Source organism: Pterocles gutturalis, unplaced genomic scaffold (genome assembly GCF_000699245.1).
Source record: "Pterocles gutturalis isolate BGI_N339 unplaced genomic scaffold, ASM69924v1 scaffold8482, whole genome shotgun sequence".
NCBI lineage: Eukaryota > Metazoa > Chordata > Aves > Pterocliformes > Pteroclidae > Pterocles > Pterocles gutturalis.
In genome coordinates this window covers 1-14,978 of record NW_010112697.1, presented here as the reverse complement: position 1 = coordinate 14,978, position 14,978 = coordinate 1, and the positions used below count along the sequence as shown (strand labels likewise).

Here is a 14,978-nt window from a genome sequence, read left to right as displayed (position 1 = left end):
GGAATGCCACTGCAGCGAGAGTAGCCATGGCCACCACATGCCATCCGACATTCCTCTATACCAGCATTGGCAGTCCAGGAAGTGAATGCCTTCAGCCCTGCTGTCAGTGCGTGGAGCTGATGGACAAAAGCAAAGCCAGTTTAGATTTTTTATCTTCCATTCTTAGTTGGCACACATATGTGCTAAGTACTGCAGCTCCCACAAAAAAGCCGAGTCAACACCATCCTTCCACTGTCCCACAGGGTCTTGCATTTCTTATAACAACTCTTTCCTGAGGTGAACTATTTATATAAAAGGCTCTGTACACGTAAAGACTTGTTTTGAGTACCCCATCCTTTCTGTCCCTAGACATGATGTACAAGACTGTTTTCAATTGCCTGTTGTCACATTAGGCTCTCAAACACAATTCCTAACTGAAAACTAACATCTTACAAACCTAACCCCTCAGTATAGTACTGATACCTTTGATCAACACACCAGTTCTACCCTTGTCACTTGGAAGAACAATCAAGAAGCTACAGCACAAGCACGAGACAGTTTTAACTCCGCTCCCAAGCAATTATGCCATTGTTCCTGGAAAGTCATCTTTTAAAAAAAAATAAAAAAATATATATATATATTCACAGGAGCTTCCTCAGTGTGCATTACTCCCTTTTTTTTTTTTTTTTTTTTTGGTAAGGGGCTGGTAAATTAATAGTGTAAAGAAATAAAAGTCACCCACACATACTGGGCTTGGGATCTCTGAATCTAAAGTACCACCAGATGTTTCATGAGTGAAAGCCAAAAAGGCTTGATGCCTTTTCTCCCATATTGTAAAGAAACCTTACATAAAATCAACAAAACCCCCTCTGCTTTCCAGAGGACACAGTACCTCTGGCAGCTCACTCAGATCCCCTTCACTGATGTCTCCACTAATACGATGATAGGTGCCTTTTATGTACGCTCCCACAAAGTGAAAAGCATATGCTGTTGCCAGGAGAGGGAAGAGTTTGTATTGTTGGGTCTGATAATCCAAGATCTGGGGTTCTGGTTCCCTAGAACAAAACACAGATGAGTTAGTATACACTGGCTAGCAAACTGCTGAGCTGCTGCACAAGTTTTAGTCAACTCTAAGTAGCTTCTCCACTTGGATAGTACGAGCTGCATCCATATCAAGCCAGACTATCCAAAACCACATAGCAAAAGCCGCTGGCAGAGGGGGAAGGCATTTTGGCAGTCAAGAATGAAAGATTACGCACTTCTCAGGATGAAACAGTGTTTTGAGACTACCAAGTGCCAAAGCAAACAACATCAACCACAGTCCCTCTTCCCTCCAGTATTTGGGAATTCTCCCTCAGCACTTAGGCTGCTCTTTTATTTCACTGCACTTACCCTGGCTTCAGCTCAGACTGGTGTCTCACTGCACTATAGCGGATGGCAATGGTACAAGCCCGCGACAGGGAGTGAGCGGAATCGCCTACAATGAGAGCTCGGATGAACACCATGGTCCCGTAGGTTAGCTTGTCACTAAGTGGTTTCACATAGGTGCCATCTGGTTCAACCTACCAAAAAAAAAAAAACACAAACAACAATAACCAGCCTGTTGATTTTTAAAGTCTCCTCCCTTTTACACGTTCACATATCAATCTCTAACCCTCATCAACTAACACTTACAAGCAACCTACAATCTTGTTGGTACACTAGTCAACCACCCAAGAGCACCTAAGTGTCCATTTGTCACAGCATATGCTGAAATTCACTGCTTTACCTGGGCATATTTCATCAGCATGTTTTCCCGAGGAATTCTGAAGTTGTCCATTTTCAGGTAGCCATTATCCATTTCATCATAACCAAATTTTGGCCCAATGTCACCCACTGTAATACCTGCCACAGACAAAGGCCCTTGCATTAAGAAATAGGAACTGAACACCACACGAGAGGTTCAAGACTTCTCCTGTTTAGTTTCTAGCAGGTCCTGGCACTGTTAGGAGTAACAGCTAACAAGGACCTTAATTTCTTTGACGGAAAAGTGGAGATCAAAACATGGGGATCTTCACAATTTACACGCAGTCTTACTATCCAGTCACTGGGGGAGCTGTCTCTAAAGATCATCCAGCTCACCTCTAGCTAGAGAATGATGAAAGGTATCCCTTCCCTTTCTGAAAGAAGGGCATGCTGCCTCACAAAATGCATAGCTGGGAAACACTGGGACAGAACCAGATCCCAAACTAACCTTCACATTGAAAGTGTGACATGAAAGGTGATTTAGTGGTAGTTCAGTCATAAGAAAGACTCCTTTAAGCCCCGTGACCTACCATCAACTCACTGCAACCAGCTAGTGAAGTAAGCCATGCACATTAACAAGAAACATGCAGCTGTATACAGCTGGAGAGAAAAAGATCCAATGTATTCCATGAGTGCTAAACCCTTAACATTCATTTTTACCTGGCAGAGGTTCATGGGTGCCCATCTGTCGTATGGGAACAATGAAGGCATGCAGCCCCTTGCACTGGCCCTGAGTGTAGAGCTGAGCCAGAACGATGGCATGATTCGATGTCTTTCCAACTGCAAAAGGAGTAGGAGTCAGAAGGAAAAAAAAAAAAAACCCACAAAAAAACCCCCCACTCAACATACTTCCATAGAGTGTCTTTCCTTAAAGCAGGATCTGAGATTACCTGAACCACACCATGCATTAGAAAACCAGATTTACAACATCGGTTATCATCCAAATTCTACAGCCAGCAAACAATGTTACTCAAGTCAATGAAAGCTGCATAATACGATTCTCTTAACTCTACAATACAGCGAGTCCTTGGCAAGCCTGCCAGCGGAGCTGAAGGAACTATTTTGATAGGGAGGAACAAAGATTTTTATACAACTGAACAAAAAGTACACCAAATCCATACAGTGTGAATGAGTCTGAGAAACAATTCAGAGCACACAGATAATCCAAAGTTTTAGCAGGCTCTGGTAAGTCTGTTACTTCTTGTGCAAGAGTAACTGCCTTTCAGGCAACTCTTTGGATCAACTTTCAATCACCATTCTGTGGATACGATACATATGACATCACCTCCCTAAGTTTTTCCATACATCTTCCAGATTTAGACACACAGTGATGTACTTACGTCCACCTGGCCACCACTTGATGGAGGTCACAGTGGGGCTGTTGAGGATGAATTCCTGGGTGGCAGGGTCATAAGTAGCTGTAGTTTCTAGACCCCGAATATGAGTTCCTGAAAATAAGAAAACACATTGTTTTGTCAGAAAGTCAGCCACAAAATAGAGACAAGGGCAGAATTGGACAATGGAAAGTTAAACTCCAGTAGTAATGTATAATTTTAAACTTTCTTTTTTTTTTAGGCTATATAATAAAGGACTAAATATCAACCACTTAAGGAAGAACAAGTGAGAGTCAGACCATATTCTGGGACCTGAAGCCAATTCTCAGAAAACATGTTGGGTTTTTTCCCCCCAATGGTCTAACACTAGTTTTCCAAGCACCTCCAATCTGACACCTTTTCGCTATTCCACACCAGAAGCCCTTTCTCAGTGAAAAAGGTCCACAAAAAAGACGCTCACCTGGATTTCACTAAAACTGCAATCTCATTAAATTGCGAAATAAAAATTATATACTTTTCAGCCACAAGATGAAATAAGTAGTGCCCATCATCTCTTCACTTCCTCATCAGGCCTACATTCTCCTCACTTGATGGAGCAGTTTCTCCCAAACAAGATCACCCCTAGCTCTGAGACAGCAGGTTAACGGCATGCATATGCTAGGATACTGATGCAGGTAGATGAAGAAACTGCAAAAAGATGAAGGCAACAATTCCAGGAACAGTCTTTGTCTTCTGCCCCCAATTCTTTACTTCACACATACCTGTCTCAGCAGTGGCATTGTCCCTGCATGTGTTGGAAAAAAAAATCACCAGGCCTGCTTGCTTCAACTAAACAAGCCGCGAGCACTCCTGGCAGTCTGGGCTGACAGAACAAGACAGAGCCAGTGACTCTGCACAAGAGCTTCAACATAAAAAAGGATATCACCTTGATGCAACCACGTTTCCAAAGCATGAAGCAGACTTCCACAGGCAGCTTAACACAGACTTACTTTGCTGGTAAAGGATCTTCAAACCTCACTAGTTGCAAGAGATTCTCCACAGACTTGCCGTTACTTTATGTTTCATACAGTCTCTACATTTCACTTCAGCACAAAGGTGAATCCTGCTAATTTTTAGAAAATAATTCCCATCTGCAACTCTCAGATGTCAAAATTAAAGTTTCCCAAGGCATAATATCCTCCCTTTGAAACTTGGATTAAAAGTGTTGCAATAACAATACTGCTGGAGTTATCCAAATCCATTTCAAAGCTTGAAAGCAAAGGAATAGCAACAAAGAACAAAGTCTACTTCAGACAAGAGAATTAAAAACAAACATGTCATGATCCAATTCAAAAGAACATACGGGAGCAAACTACAGAACTGGGGGAATGAAGGTCCCCACAAAACATGAGCATTGGAACCAAGTCATCCACGTGTTCTCTGATCCAAGGTCAGTCCCAAGGTGACAAGCAACTCCTACTTTTTTTGGATCTCTTTCAGTACCTTAAAGCTCTGTTCATTTGTCTTCACGCTGAATGTTAAGTAGAGCAAAACAGAAATCACACTGGAAAGAACGGTAAGTGTAGAAATGAACAGATGTCATCAAACTGACATCACCACAGCCATACGCAATGATCTACACTGGTCTGAATGGCACAGGAGGAGCACTCAGTATGCTCATATGTAGAATTACAGACATCAAACTCTCCCATAGGAGAAAAAATACCAGGCAGGCAGCATGTGGCATAATGATCTATTAAAAATTTCGAAGGCAGTCCGCTTTTCCCTATAGCCACAACCGTGTGGGTTAAAGCCTGCAGGGTAAACACACACCATTTTTCCCAGGCAGGGGAATCCTTTGTACATAAAGCCATTCTTAGAAATAGCATTTAGTGAATGTACTGTACCATGGCCCATTTCAGTCTGGGCATAAGTGCCAATGATCTCCAGGTTCCAGGCAGGCATGAAGAAGCGATCTTGCTGCTCTGGGGTTGCCTGGGTGAGAAGGGTGGGGAGGAACATGCCCAGATGAAGGTCCAGAGGCTCAGGCCGTCCACGATGAACAAAACTGTGAAGAAGTGTCATGGGATGGGAGCGTGAAGAGAATGTTATGGGAGGGAAGTAAGCATGAGGATTTATGGTAGAGATTCAGGAAGAGACAAAAAGAAAAAAAAAATGATTCACGTGTAAATCAGAATTCAGCAAGTGTATTTTAGAAAGCCAGAGCACTGTCCTTTTCTCAGGCCTGAATAAGAAATCATGCTTCCTCTGAAATAAACATGTTGCAATGCATTTCTTTCTAATCATACATAAAATACATCTGCAACATCCCCATACTTTTGATGGGCCACAATTGATTAAAAAAGGGATTAATTCAAACCAAAAAGAAAGACCAGACCTTCACCGTGATTTGGAAACCAGAGCATTTCTAAGTTAAATACGCTGAGTCCGAATGTCTGTTTGTTGAAGATGAGACCTGGCTGGATGAAGTGAGCTTTCACCCAAAGATAGGAAGCCCACTGCTCTCCCCCTCCATGGTTTGAGGGTAGAACTTGGTAGAAGTCCCAATTTATTCAGCTGAATGAGCTACTTTTTCACAGAACTGTCTTTTTCTGAAAAAAGGAAAGTCCTAACTGTGTGTACTATCTACTTCACTTTTTTAAAATTAAAGATCAGACACAACTAGCATGTATTTCATTCCAGCTCATCTCCCTTCAACTTTTGCTATTTTTCAGAAGCTCTTTCAAAAGGACAGTGCTCTGTATGTGTAAGTCATAGTTATGAACATGAACAACTTGGCAAGAAAGCCAGTATTTTTCAAGCTGTAAATCACCAACACAATTACTCTCCAATTAAACACCTTTCATTAGAACTACTCTTCCTCCAAGTTCTGTCAAACACCACTATTAGGTAGTTAAGTGGTCTATTAAGTTTTTCAATGTAAAGAATTAAATGCTCGTTAAATCTTTAAATGTTGATATCTTTGAGTATTAAAATAGTGGAAATAGGGATTGAGAATCAGAACCTGCTGTACAAAGGTTGTCCATCTGGCACATTTATGTATGAAATAATGTAATTAGTCTTTAAGAGGAATATACATATTTAAATGAGATCTGCATTATGGAAAGAGCACTCATATGAGCTTGGCTCAAACTCAGCTGGCATTCCTACCAAAGCAGGAAGAATGCATTCTTGGGTTACCTCTTTTTGACTGAACAGCGACCAAGCTCAACAAGGGGCTAACAGGTTATCAGGAATACCAGATTTTGAGTTCAGTACTGGTGAGAAGTACCCAGCTGACAAAGACTAAAAGAAAATCCTTATTTACTAGCAACAGCTACAACCCAGGTAGAAACAGTACAATATTTTCATTACTCCTTTTTGTTTCCTTTTTCAGCCCTGCACTATTTGTGCTTTTTCTTTTATTTTTTCAAGTGACTTATTCACTATGGAATAGGCTAAAATCAACACAGGCTATCAACTAGGTATGCTCTAAGACAAAACTGAGTAACAACCCATCCAGGCCCAGACTCAATGCAATAATCCAGAGGTCTGTTTCCCCATCACCAGTTTCTAAACATCAGGATTAAATGAAGCAGAGCTCAGTGACAATTACTGCAGAAGCTTTACTGATGAAGTGGTTAGATACTCGTTTTTTGAATGCTGAACAGTTGCATTTTAATTACTCGGCACAGAAAGTATATCTACTTTCCCACACTATCACCACTTTAGTTCTATCAAGTGCCAAAATACTAATTTTACCATCAAACAACGTGAGAATTATAAGCAAACCAGATCATCACCAGGGACAAAAGTGCAATGATCTCATGTGAAATAGCAAGTAAAACAAATCACTTCAGTGTGGACGTGTGTCTGATTTAAAGAAGCTGGTGTGAAAAAGCAAACAAGGTCAGCAGGCATTTACTGTTGCCATTTGGTTGTCTCTCAGCTTCTGGAGTTGAGCTAGGTTTGCTCACTCCACCTCTCCCAAGCAGAGCAGATGATAGGATTTCCTCTGTTACATCTTCTAGAAATGTTTCAGCTACCATGAGCAGCTGTAACTGAACAGCAAGGCAAGTGGCATTACCATCTAACTTTTGCAATTGTCCAGACTTGTACGTATCACGCTTTCCAAGTTCAGATGCCAGCAAAAGCACTGGAGTCTTTGCTTTGTTAAAATATTCTTGCCAGTATTTAACAGTCATGATTCCAGGTTCTGGGCTAAAAGACTGCATGCTGATCCATTAAACATTCTTCCATTTGAAGCAGTGAAAGGCATTTTCAACAACAGTAGGAATAAGATGCTTTTCTTCTTTGAAACCAAGATCTTTCCATGAAGTTACACAGCTGCAATGGAGTAGCATCTGGAAGAAAAGTGCTTGGGGCAAAGCACACCTTACCTTCAAAAACAAAAATGCATGATCTCGCCATGCTACATGGCATGTAAAGGTATACTCCTGACCTGTTTATGCAGGCTGATAACGAACTAAGAACGCTGAGACACACGTGCCCCAAATTCAGGCAAAAATAAAAAACCACAGTACTGTTGACAGACATGTTCCAACCAGTTCAACAGAAATTCAGACTCCTAGGGCTTAAAACAACCTCCTCATCTTAAAGCAAAGGTAGATGACTACAAAGTCAGTGATCAGCTAAGAGGTGCATTCTGGAAAAGACCAAAACTAACCCTGTGATTGTTAGGATGTGAAATGAAGCAGCTGTCTGGCTACAGGGCAGAAAACATCAACAGTTAACCAAACTAGTTTACCTTTCGCCTTTTAGATTCACCTGGGGAGCATCACCAATTTACAAACTGGAGTTACAGAAAAGAGGTTACCCATTGATCCCTGAGGGGAACTAACCATGTCCCATTTCGGTTTGGGCGTAGGTGCCAATTATCTTGATTCCACGGACCAGAGGCAGCCACTTCTCCTTCTGAGCATCAGTCGTTTGGGTCTCTACGGTTTTTTGAAACATGCTGAAGTGGAGACCGAAAGGTTCAGGAAAATTGCCCAAGCATGTTCTACAGGAGAGAAATAGAGGGATCTGGATCTCAGTTTTACTGTGATCCTGAAAGGTGTTTCTCCAACTGTAGCATGAAACAAATAATCTCTTCACCTATTTCAACCTTTTTTAAATCTCACAAGCAACCTCCAAATATGGAGGTAACAGAGGCAATGTTAATGGGAAAATAAATATTTCTTTCAGGCATTTTGTTCACCCTATGAATCCTGCTGTTGCTATGTAACTGGAAAAAATACTAGTCTACAAAGATGCATGGGGAACTTAAACTGAGGACATGAAAACCAAATTATTTCCTCTCTCATCTCATAGGCTTGTGGGGAACAAATCGCACTACCGCTAGTAGCCTAGAACTAGGCCATGTTAGCCAGAAGCACTGTGCACTGAAAAAGAAAAGTCTTCTTAGGTGACAAAGTACTTTTCAGAAGAGCTCTCTATTACCTGTAGCTGCTTCTATCAGTTGTGAGATCAGGAACTCACCTTCAACTAAAATTACTGTTACAGGCTAGTGCTGAAGGGAATGGAAGGAACATCAGACATCTGAGGTGTGCTTCATCAAAACAGAAGTTATTTGATGAGAGAACGCTCTACTAATTTAGAAGCCACAATGGCAGGCAAAGTACCTTCCCAATTAAAACAAGCTTCGTAAGACAAACATGCTAGAAAGTGTCACTGTGTAAAAGCTATGTAGGAAACGACAGCATCTTCCCTTCCACATTCTGCAGCCTGAACAGTTTTTCAAGCTGAAAAAGAGCAGATTTAGACCAGACATTAGTAAGAAATTTTTCACTGTGTGGGGGGTGAGGCAGTGGCCCAGGTTGCCCAGAGAAGCTGTGGATGCCCCATCCCTGGAGGGGTTCAAGGCCAGGCTGGATGAGGCTTTGGGCAACCTGGGCTAGTGGGAGGTGTCCCTGCCCATGGCAGGGGGTGGCACTGGATGGGCTTTAAGGTCCCTTCCAACCAAAACCATTCTGTGATTCTATGATACTGTACCCAAATGCTTATTCCATCTAAACTTGAAGGAAGAACGAATGAGCACTCTGCATGAATATCTGCACAGATCACTCCCACCTGCCCCAGATACCTACAAGGAAAAGATATCCTTCCATCTCAAGGTACCAATACCTGCCCAGGGAACACATTGGAGAGTTTGTTGTGCACACAGATGTGCTCTATGTAGGGGATACTATGTGTACAATTTGTCAAATGACAGCAGCATTTGTGATGGGCATTTTACATCGTGCCTGGAATGAGTGCCTGGGAGCACAGAGTGAACAATTGATAATTCAAAACCAGCTCCCTACACAAACTGAAAATCAGGCGTAGGGTGAGAGAAAGCAGGACAAAGACTCTCCAGCACCACCAAACTGCATGTTGAAGATGCTCGTTTTAAATGGTATAGTTTTTAAATGGACAAGACTGAATGAGCCATTGATTTTTCCAGGAGTAAAACCATTGTAATCAAGTAATCTAATGCTGGTGATTAATGTATTAACTGTGCTTTAAGCTGGTGTAAGTCCAGGTACAGCATCTAGAGCTCTTAGAATCGAGGCAGACAGCTCTCTTACCAGAAAATAGTCTATTGCCTACAGCAGCACATGTTTACAAAGCTGAAGATATCAGGGTGACCAAAGGCTTAAAAATGCTACCAGAACAGCAAAACAGAATATTTTTCAGCATTCTTGTGGTTTCCTGTGTGGGTTATTCTTTTAGTCCACGACCCATATAGCAATGGCAGCACCCTCTACTTCCACACTGCCTACAGCACAATTAGTGTGCTTCTATTCCTTGGGCCCAAAAAGGAATAGGAAAAAACCCTTCAGTGAGGAAATGAGTGCTGACTTTTAAATACACTGTTTTCAAGGCAGCTTGGGGAAAGCTTGAAGAGTTCGTGTATTTTCAGGAACCATTGAAAGAACTTGTCAAAAAGGTGCAGCACACACTCTGCTGTCTGAAAAAAAATCAGGCTGGACACTGCTTTTTTGAAGGTAATGCGCCAGAAAAAAAAAAAAATCTTCTTAAAGGTCACACCAGCAACTTTCACTGACTATTAGTAAGTGCAATCACAAGTGCCACATATTTCATGCTTAACTAGCACCTTCTCTGACAGGAATAAGAACGACATTTTGCAAGCAGATACCTTATAACATCCCTGTGTCAGAAGGTCACACTATTTCACTGACTAAACATGCAGCATTTGAACAGCTTCTTGCATTAGCAAAGCTGAAAGCAGAACTGAAACCTAGCTAATTTACAGCAGAAACCTCATCTCTGCATGCTCCATATGGAATGATTAGGATTTTCTTAATGTGCCTTTTAACAACTTGAATGACAAGGAGAGAGAATCCCCTTTTCCTCATGACACAAGGCAAACAGAAGAGGTACCAGCTGTGAAGGGAGGAAGAAAAGGTTTTCTTTCCTTTTTTTTTTTTTTTTAAATTCCTTCTCCTTCCAATTTCTACCTTTGCACTTGCCATTTCCCATTACCTACACAGCTTGTTCCCTAGAGGCTGCATTGTGTAATTGTTTAAATACTTTGCCACGCCAAGACTGAACACAGCTAGCTGCACCTAGCATTGGAAATTTGATCAATTACCAAAAACTGCCTTGTTGGTCTGAAGTCAGACTTGCTATGACAACCGGTGAGTCAAGAGGAGGGCTGCAGTTCCACATCCACTTACGGGAGGAGGATATGTAATCATGCGCTGCTTTGGCAATACAGATCTCTCCAGATTTCACAGCAACCAACAGCACCCAGATTGTAAAAGGCACTTGTATTTGACAGATGAGTTTGATAGCGTATCAATCAGTGAACAGAGTACAATAGAAACAAAGTTCATCTTTTCAGAGACTCCAAAGCTAAACGGACAATTGCACAGACATTCTCAGGCTGCAGAACTGGCTCACAGAATAGGGTCATTTACTTTAAAGCAAAAATCTGCAAGCCATTTTTTCTAGACCTTTTTGTGGTTCTTGAGGTAACTCTCAAGGAAAAGCATGAAGGGTCGCCTTGGTGGAAAAGGAGCAGGAAGTATGTCAGACCGGTGCTTACTGGGCTTTAGAGTTAACAAAAGCTATGGTAATAAACTCCTTTTCCAGCTGTATCAAAAAAAAGTCAAACTCATCCACTCCAAATTAATTTAGCAGTGGCTAGTAGGGCCCTTACTACGGTTTTTCTGGCTTGATTTCCTGAAAGCCACTCCAGGTCCTAACTTTAGTGCCAAAATGAGAAGGATAAATTCTCACAGGGAAAGCGCACATTCATACAATGCTTATGAACACGGGAATCATCTCTTGACTTGCAGCTCTTGGATCTTCTTCTGTGCCCCAGTTCCTCTGAACTGTTTTCTCTTCTTCATTTAATCCCATTTTCCTCAATAAAGGTTATTTAAACTTGAAGGTGAATTAAAACTGACTGTATTGCTCTCTTCAAAGAGCCGTGTAGCATTAGACATCAGAAGAGTTTCCCATTTTTCATGCTGACTTACGTTTTGCTGCAGTTAGACCATAAAAGAAAACTTAAAGATTGGCACTTTAAGGCTGCTGGCTTTCATAAGCTGTAGTCACTGCAGCAACTGCAGTGCTGACACACTGATACACAGGAAGAATTGACTAGATAAGAAGCAATCAAAATGGCTTCTAAATATATTTAATAGATCCTCTTATGCTTTGGAGTCTAACAAAGGCCTTGTTGGAGAAAGGAGGAGGAGCATTCCATTAGACATGCCACAGCAGGAACAACTGCTTAAGCATATCTGCAGGGCAGCTGTAGGAAGAAGCATTTCTCCTTGCCTGTGCATAAATCAAACTATAGAGATGGTCACCCAGGATACAAAGGTACCTAGTTCACTCTGCTAGTACACAAAAGCTACAGGAAAACAACTAGCTCAGAATTCCCAAAAATTACATATGTAAATAAATCTGTCCCTGCTGTTTGGGGATAATCACAAGGCATGAGGGATTACTGGCAAAATATCTCAAGCTTCCATATACGAAAGTTTGACAGTCAAACCACAACAAATCCAAGCTGACATCAGCAACAAGGATTGCAATCTATTTCATAAACTTCATTCAAGGCATGTCACAATGCCATATCCATTCAGTTTTCCAGTTTTTGGAAAACTGAATAAACCCAAACACAGTTTCTCCAGGTCAGCTTTTACACAAATGAAGCCCCTTCTAGTTAGCACCAGTTAGCTTGTTTGGATATGTGACAGAAATCAACTTCACCTTGCAAGGTGGGTGGAGTTCACGAAGTTTTAAAAATGTTTCACAGTTAGCAGGTGAGAAAATGGGGATAGATGTTAAAATGAAAATGAAATAAAAATATGAAAAAATTATCCTTTCATTTCTTCCATTTATTAATAAGCAGTAAGCCAATATCCTCCCTTGCAAACACCAGTCATTATAGTAAAGAATTCAAGTCAAGATTATCAGTATACAGGTCTTAGAGCAAACAAACTTCACTTGTAGGTAAGAAGTGTACGTACTGCTCTTCCTTCTTCTCCATGTTATTACAGAAGATACTGGAAAATACAGTCAGTCTACAGTAACTGCAATTATCTTTTGAAATCCTAGATACCTGCAATTAGAATTGACTACAAAAAAAGTAAGCATTCCCCATTGTTTCAGTTGATTTGGGATCATGAATTTTGGCTAGTCACTTCTGACTATTCATATCACATAAGATATGGAAGTATTATTTGGTACCTACATGAAATACTAAGCTTTCATCCCTTTAAAGTTAAGAATTGCTGACCTCCCAAATAAGAAAACTAGAATCTATCATTTGACTACTTCAGAAAAGTCCTGTTTTTATAAAATACTGTCAACTATGCTACCAAAAGACAGCATTTACACTACAAACTTAATGGAAAATTGCCAGCTGGTATACTCCACAAAAATGATTGAAGAAACTCCCCTATCACCTCCAATAACCCTTGTGTAGGAAAAAATCAATTAACTTTGGTCATGCAGTACCTGAATGAACCAATACAGCCACTGAACTTTTCTTGTTATCAATGTCCGCCAATGCCAATTTTCAAAAGAACATTTACATTACCTCCATGAGAACCTTCATGACATAGGTCAGTGCAGATCAATTAAATTGACATTAAAACTACAGCAGACAAGATGATTTCAGGTAACTCCTCACAATACTCATGTCCTGAGGCTAATGACAGTTTTTCTACAAATCCAGTCAAAAGGGGGTTGTGATTCTACGATGCATTACCTAACATGCAATGTTCATTTAATGTGCCAGAAGGTATATTCATGGTATCATGTCCAGATTTCTAGAGCTGTGCAATCTCTTTTAAGCAGTTTGTTTGATTGTATCAGAATGAGTTTAATAGAACTAAGGGGAGAAATAACATCAAAGTCAGGAACTAAGGTCCCCACAAGCTAGAAGGAACAAAACTCAGATGTAAAGACAGTTTTATTTTTATTAACTTAACCCAAGGGTAATACTAACAGATAAACAAAAGGTCAGATACAACAAAAAGCCTCTAGGTCAAAGGGAACCACTACAGCACCAGGAGCTTGGAGGAGGGAGACAGAACAGATAGTTACAAACAAGAACTTATAAGCTATCTTGGAATATTCTCAAGTATGCCTGTAATGCAACTTTATTAGGTCTAAGTGCAAAGTGAAGTAATCAGCTTTAAGAGATTTCACTAGAAGCTGTAACCTCATCAGACCTATTCAGATTCAAAGTATTTCAGTATTTTTTTATTTCTTTTAGGAAAAAAAATAATCAGACTACAACTCCCTTTTTTACTTTCTGCACCATACATCATAAACAGACTGTAATTATTAATGGTGCATTTCTAGTAAAAAATCTAAGAAAACACAATATTCAGAAAATCAGGGTTTCATCTGAAATTCCCTAAAGCCAAGACTTCAGTGGGCTTTTGTGCAGGTCTTCAGCTTCCTTTGGACAGCAAACACAGGAAAAAGTCACAACTGTAACATCCTTGGTGACAATACAAGTATATACAAGAAGCAAACTCTACCGCTAAGTACCTTTTAAACCAGTAGATCTCATCCGGATCTGCAATTCCATATTCTCTTAACTTCATCACCATCAGAGAGCTCTTCCTGATAGCTTGCTCATAGCGTTGGCTACGGGATAGGAAGTTCAGATCCTCGTGCTGGAAGTCAGGGTCATTAATAACTAAGGCCTCTGGGGACAGAAGAGAAGAGAGAAACAAACTCAGTTTACACAAACCTCAAGAGACAGCGGGTGAGAAACGATTCAGCATTTTACTTGCTGTACTTCAAGGTACAGATATCAGAGAATTAAAAAGAATATTAAAAGTTAATGAAATCAGAAAGAAGTCAAAGCTCTTGTAGAGAGGGACTCTAGCAACAGGGCACTCTCCCATTCCACATATTAACCACATTTTAAGTTAGGAGCACTCTGGACTGGGCAGGAAGTTAATTCACTGATGTAAGACCTGCAGACCCCTCAATAACATCCTCAAAGCTTCAAAGTGCCACCATCACCTCTGGATCAGACTGCCTCGTGAACTCTGATCCCCATACAACTCCCTGCAGAAGGGCACAGCTATTACTCCCACTAGAGTGGGGGCGAGGAGTGGGGGGGCAGGGAAATAACATTATGCCAACTAGAAACCAAGGCACCCAGCGGCTGCAGACTTTGGCACAGAAGTTACACAACACCAGCCTCTGATAGTAACACCCCAGCCTGGTGGGTGGGATGAAGGTATTTCATTAATCTCACATATCAAGGCCGTGGCGGGTAAGAAACAGGTCATGTTTGTACTGTTGGGCAAGAGCACACTAGGAAGGAAAAAGTAGGGGAGAGGGCCCAAGAGCAATGCCCATGGGAAGCTGGAGGAAAGCTTCCTCTGGAGG

The 14,978-nt window shown here is 41.0% G+C and overlaps 1 protein-coding gene across 1 annotated transcript in view; it reads right to left on the bottom strand.

Annotated features, from left to right (window-relative positions):
• Positions 1-14,283, bottom strand: part of LOC104462271 (peroxisomal acyl-coenzyme A oxidase 1-like) — a gene marked incomplete at its 5' end in the record, with an annotated part of 17,763 nt that extends 3,480 nt beyond the window's left edge. The window contains 8 exon segments of the mRNA XM_010074150.1: positions 1-116; positions 872-1,034; positions 1,372-1,541; positions 1,748-1,863; positions 2,425-2,544; positions 3,105-3,212; positions 7,940-8,100; positions 14,124-14,283. The exon segment at positions 1-116 is cut by the window's left edge and continues 1 nt beyond it. Of these exon segments, the coding sequence (XP_010072452.1) occupies positions 1-116; positions 872-1,034; positions 1,372-1,541; positions 1,748-1,863; positions 2,425-2,544; positions 3,105-3,212; positions 7,940-8,100; positions 14,124-14,283 (1,114 nt within the window).
• Between the last annotated feature and the right edge of the window lie 695 nt (positions 14,284-14,978).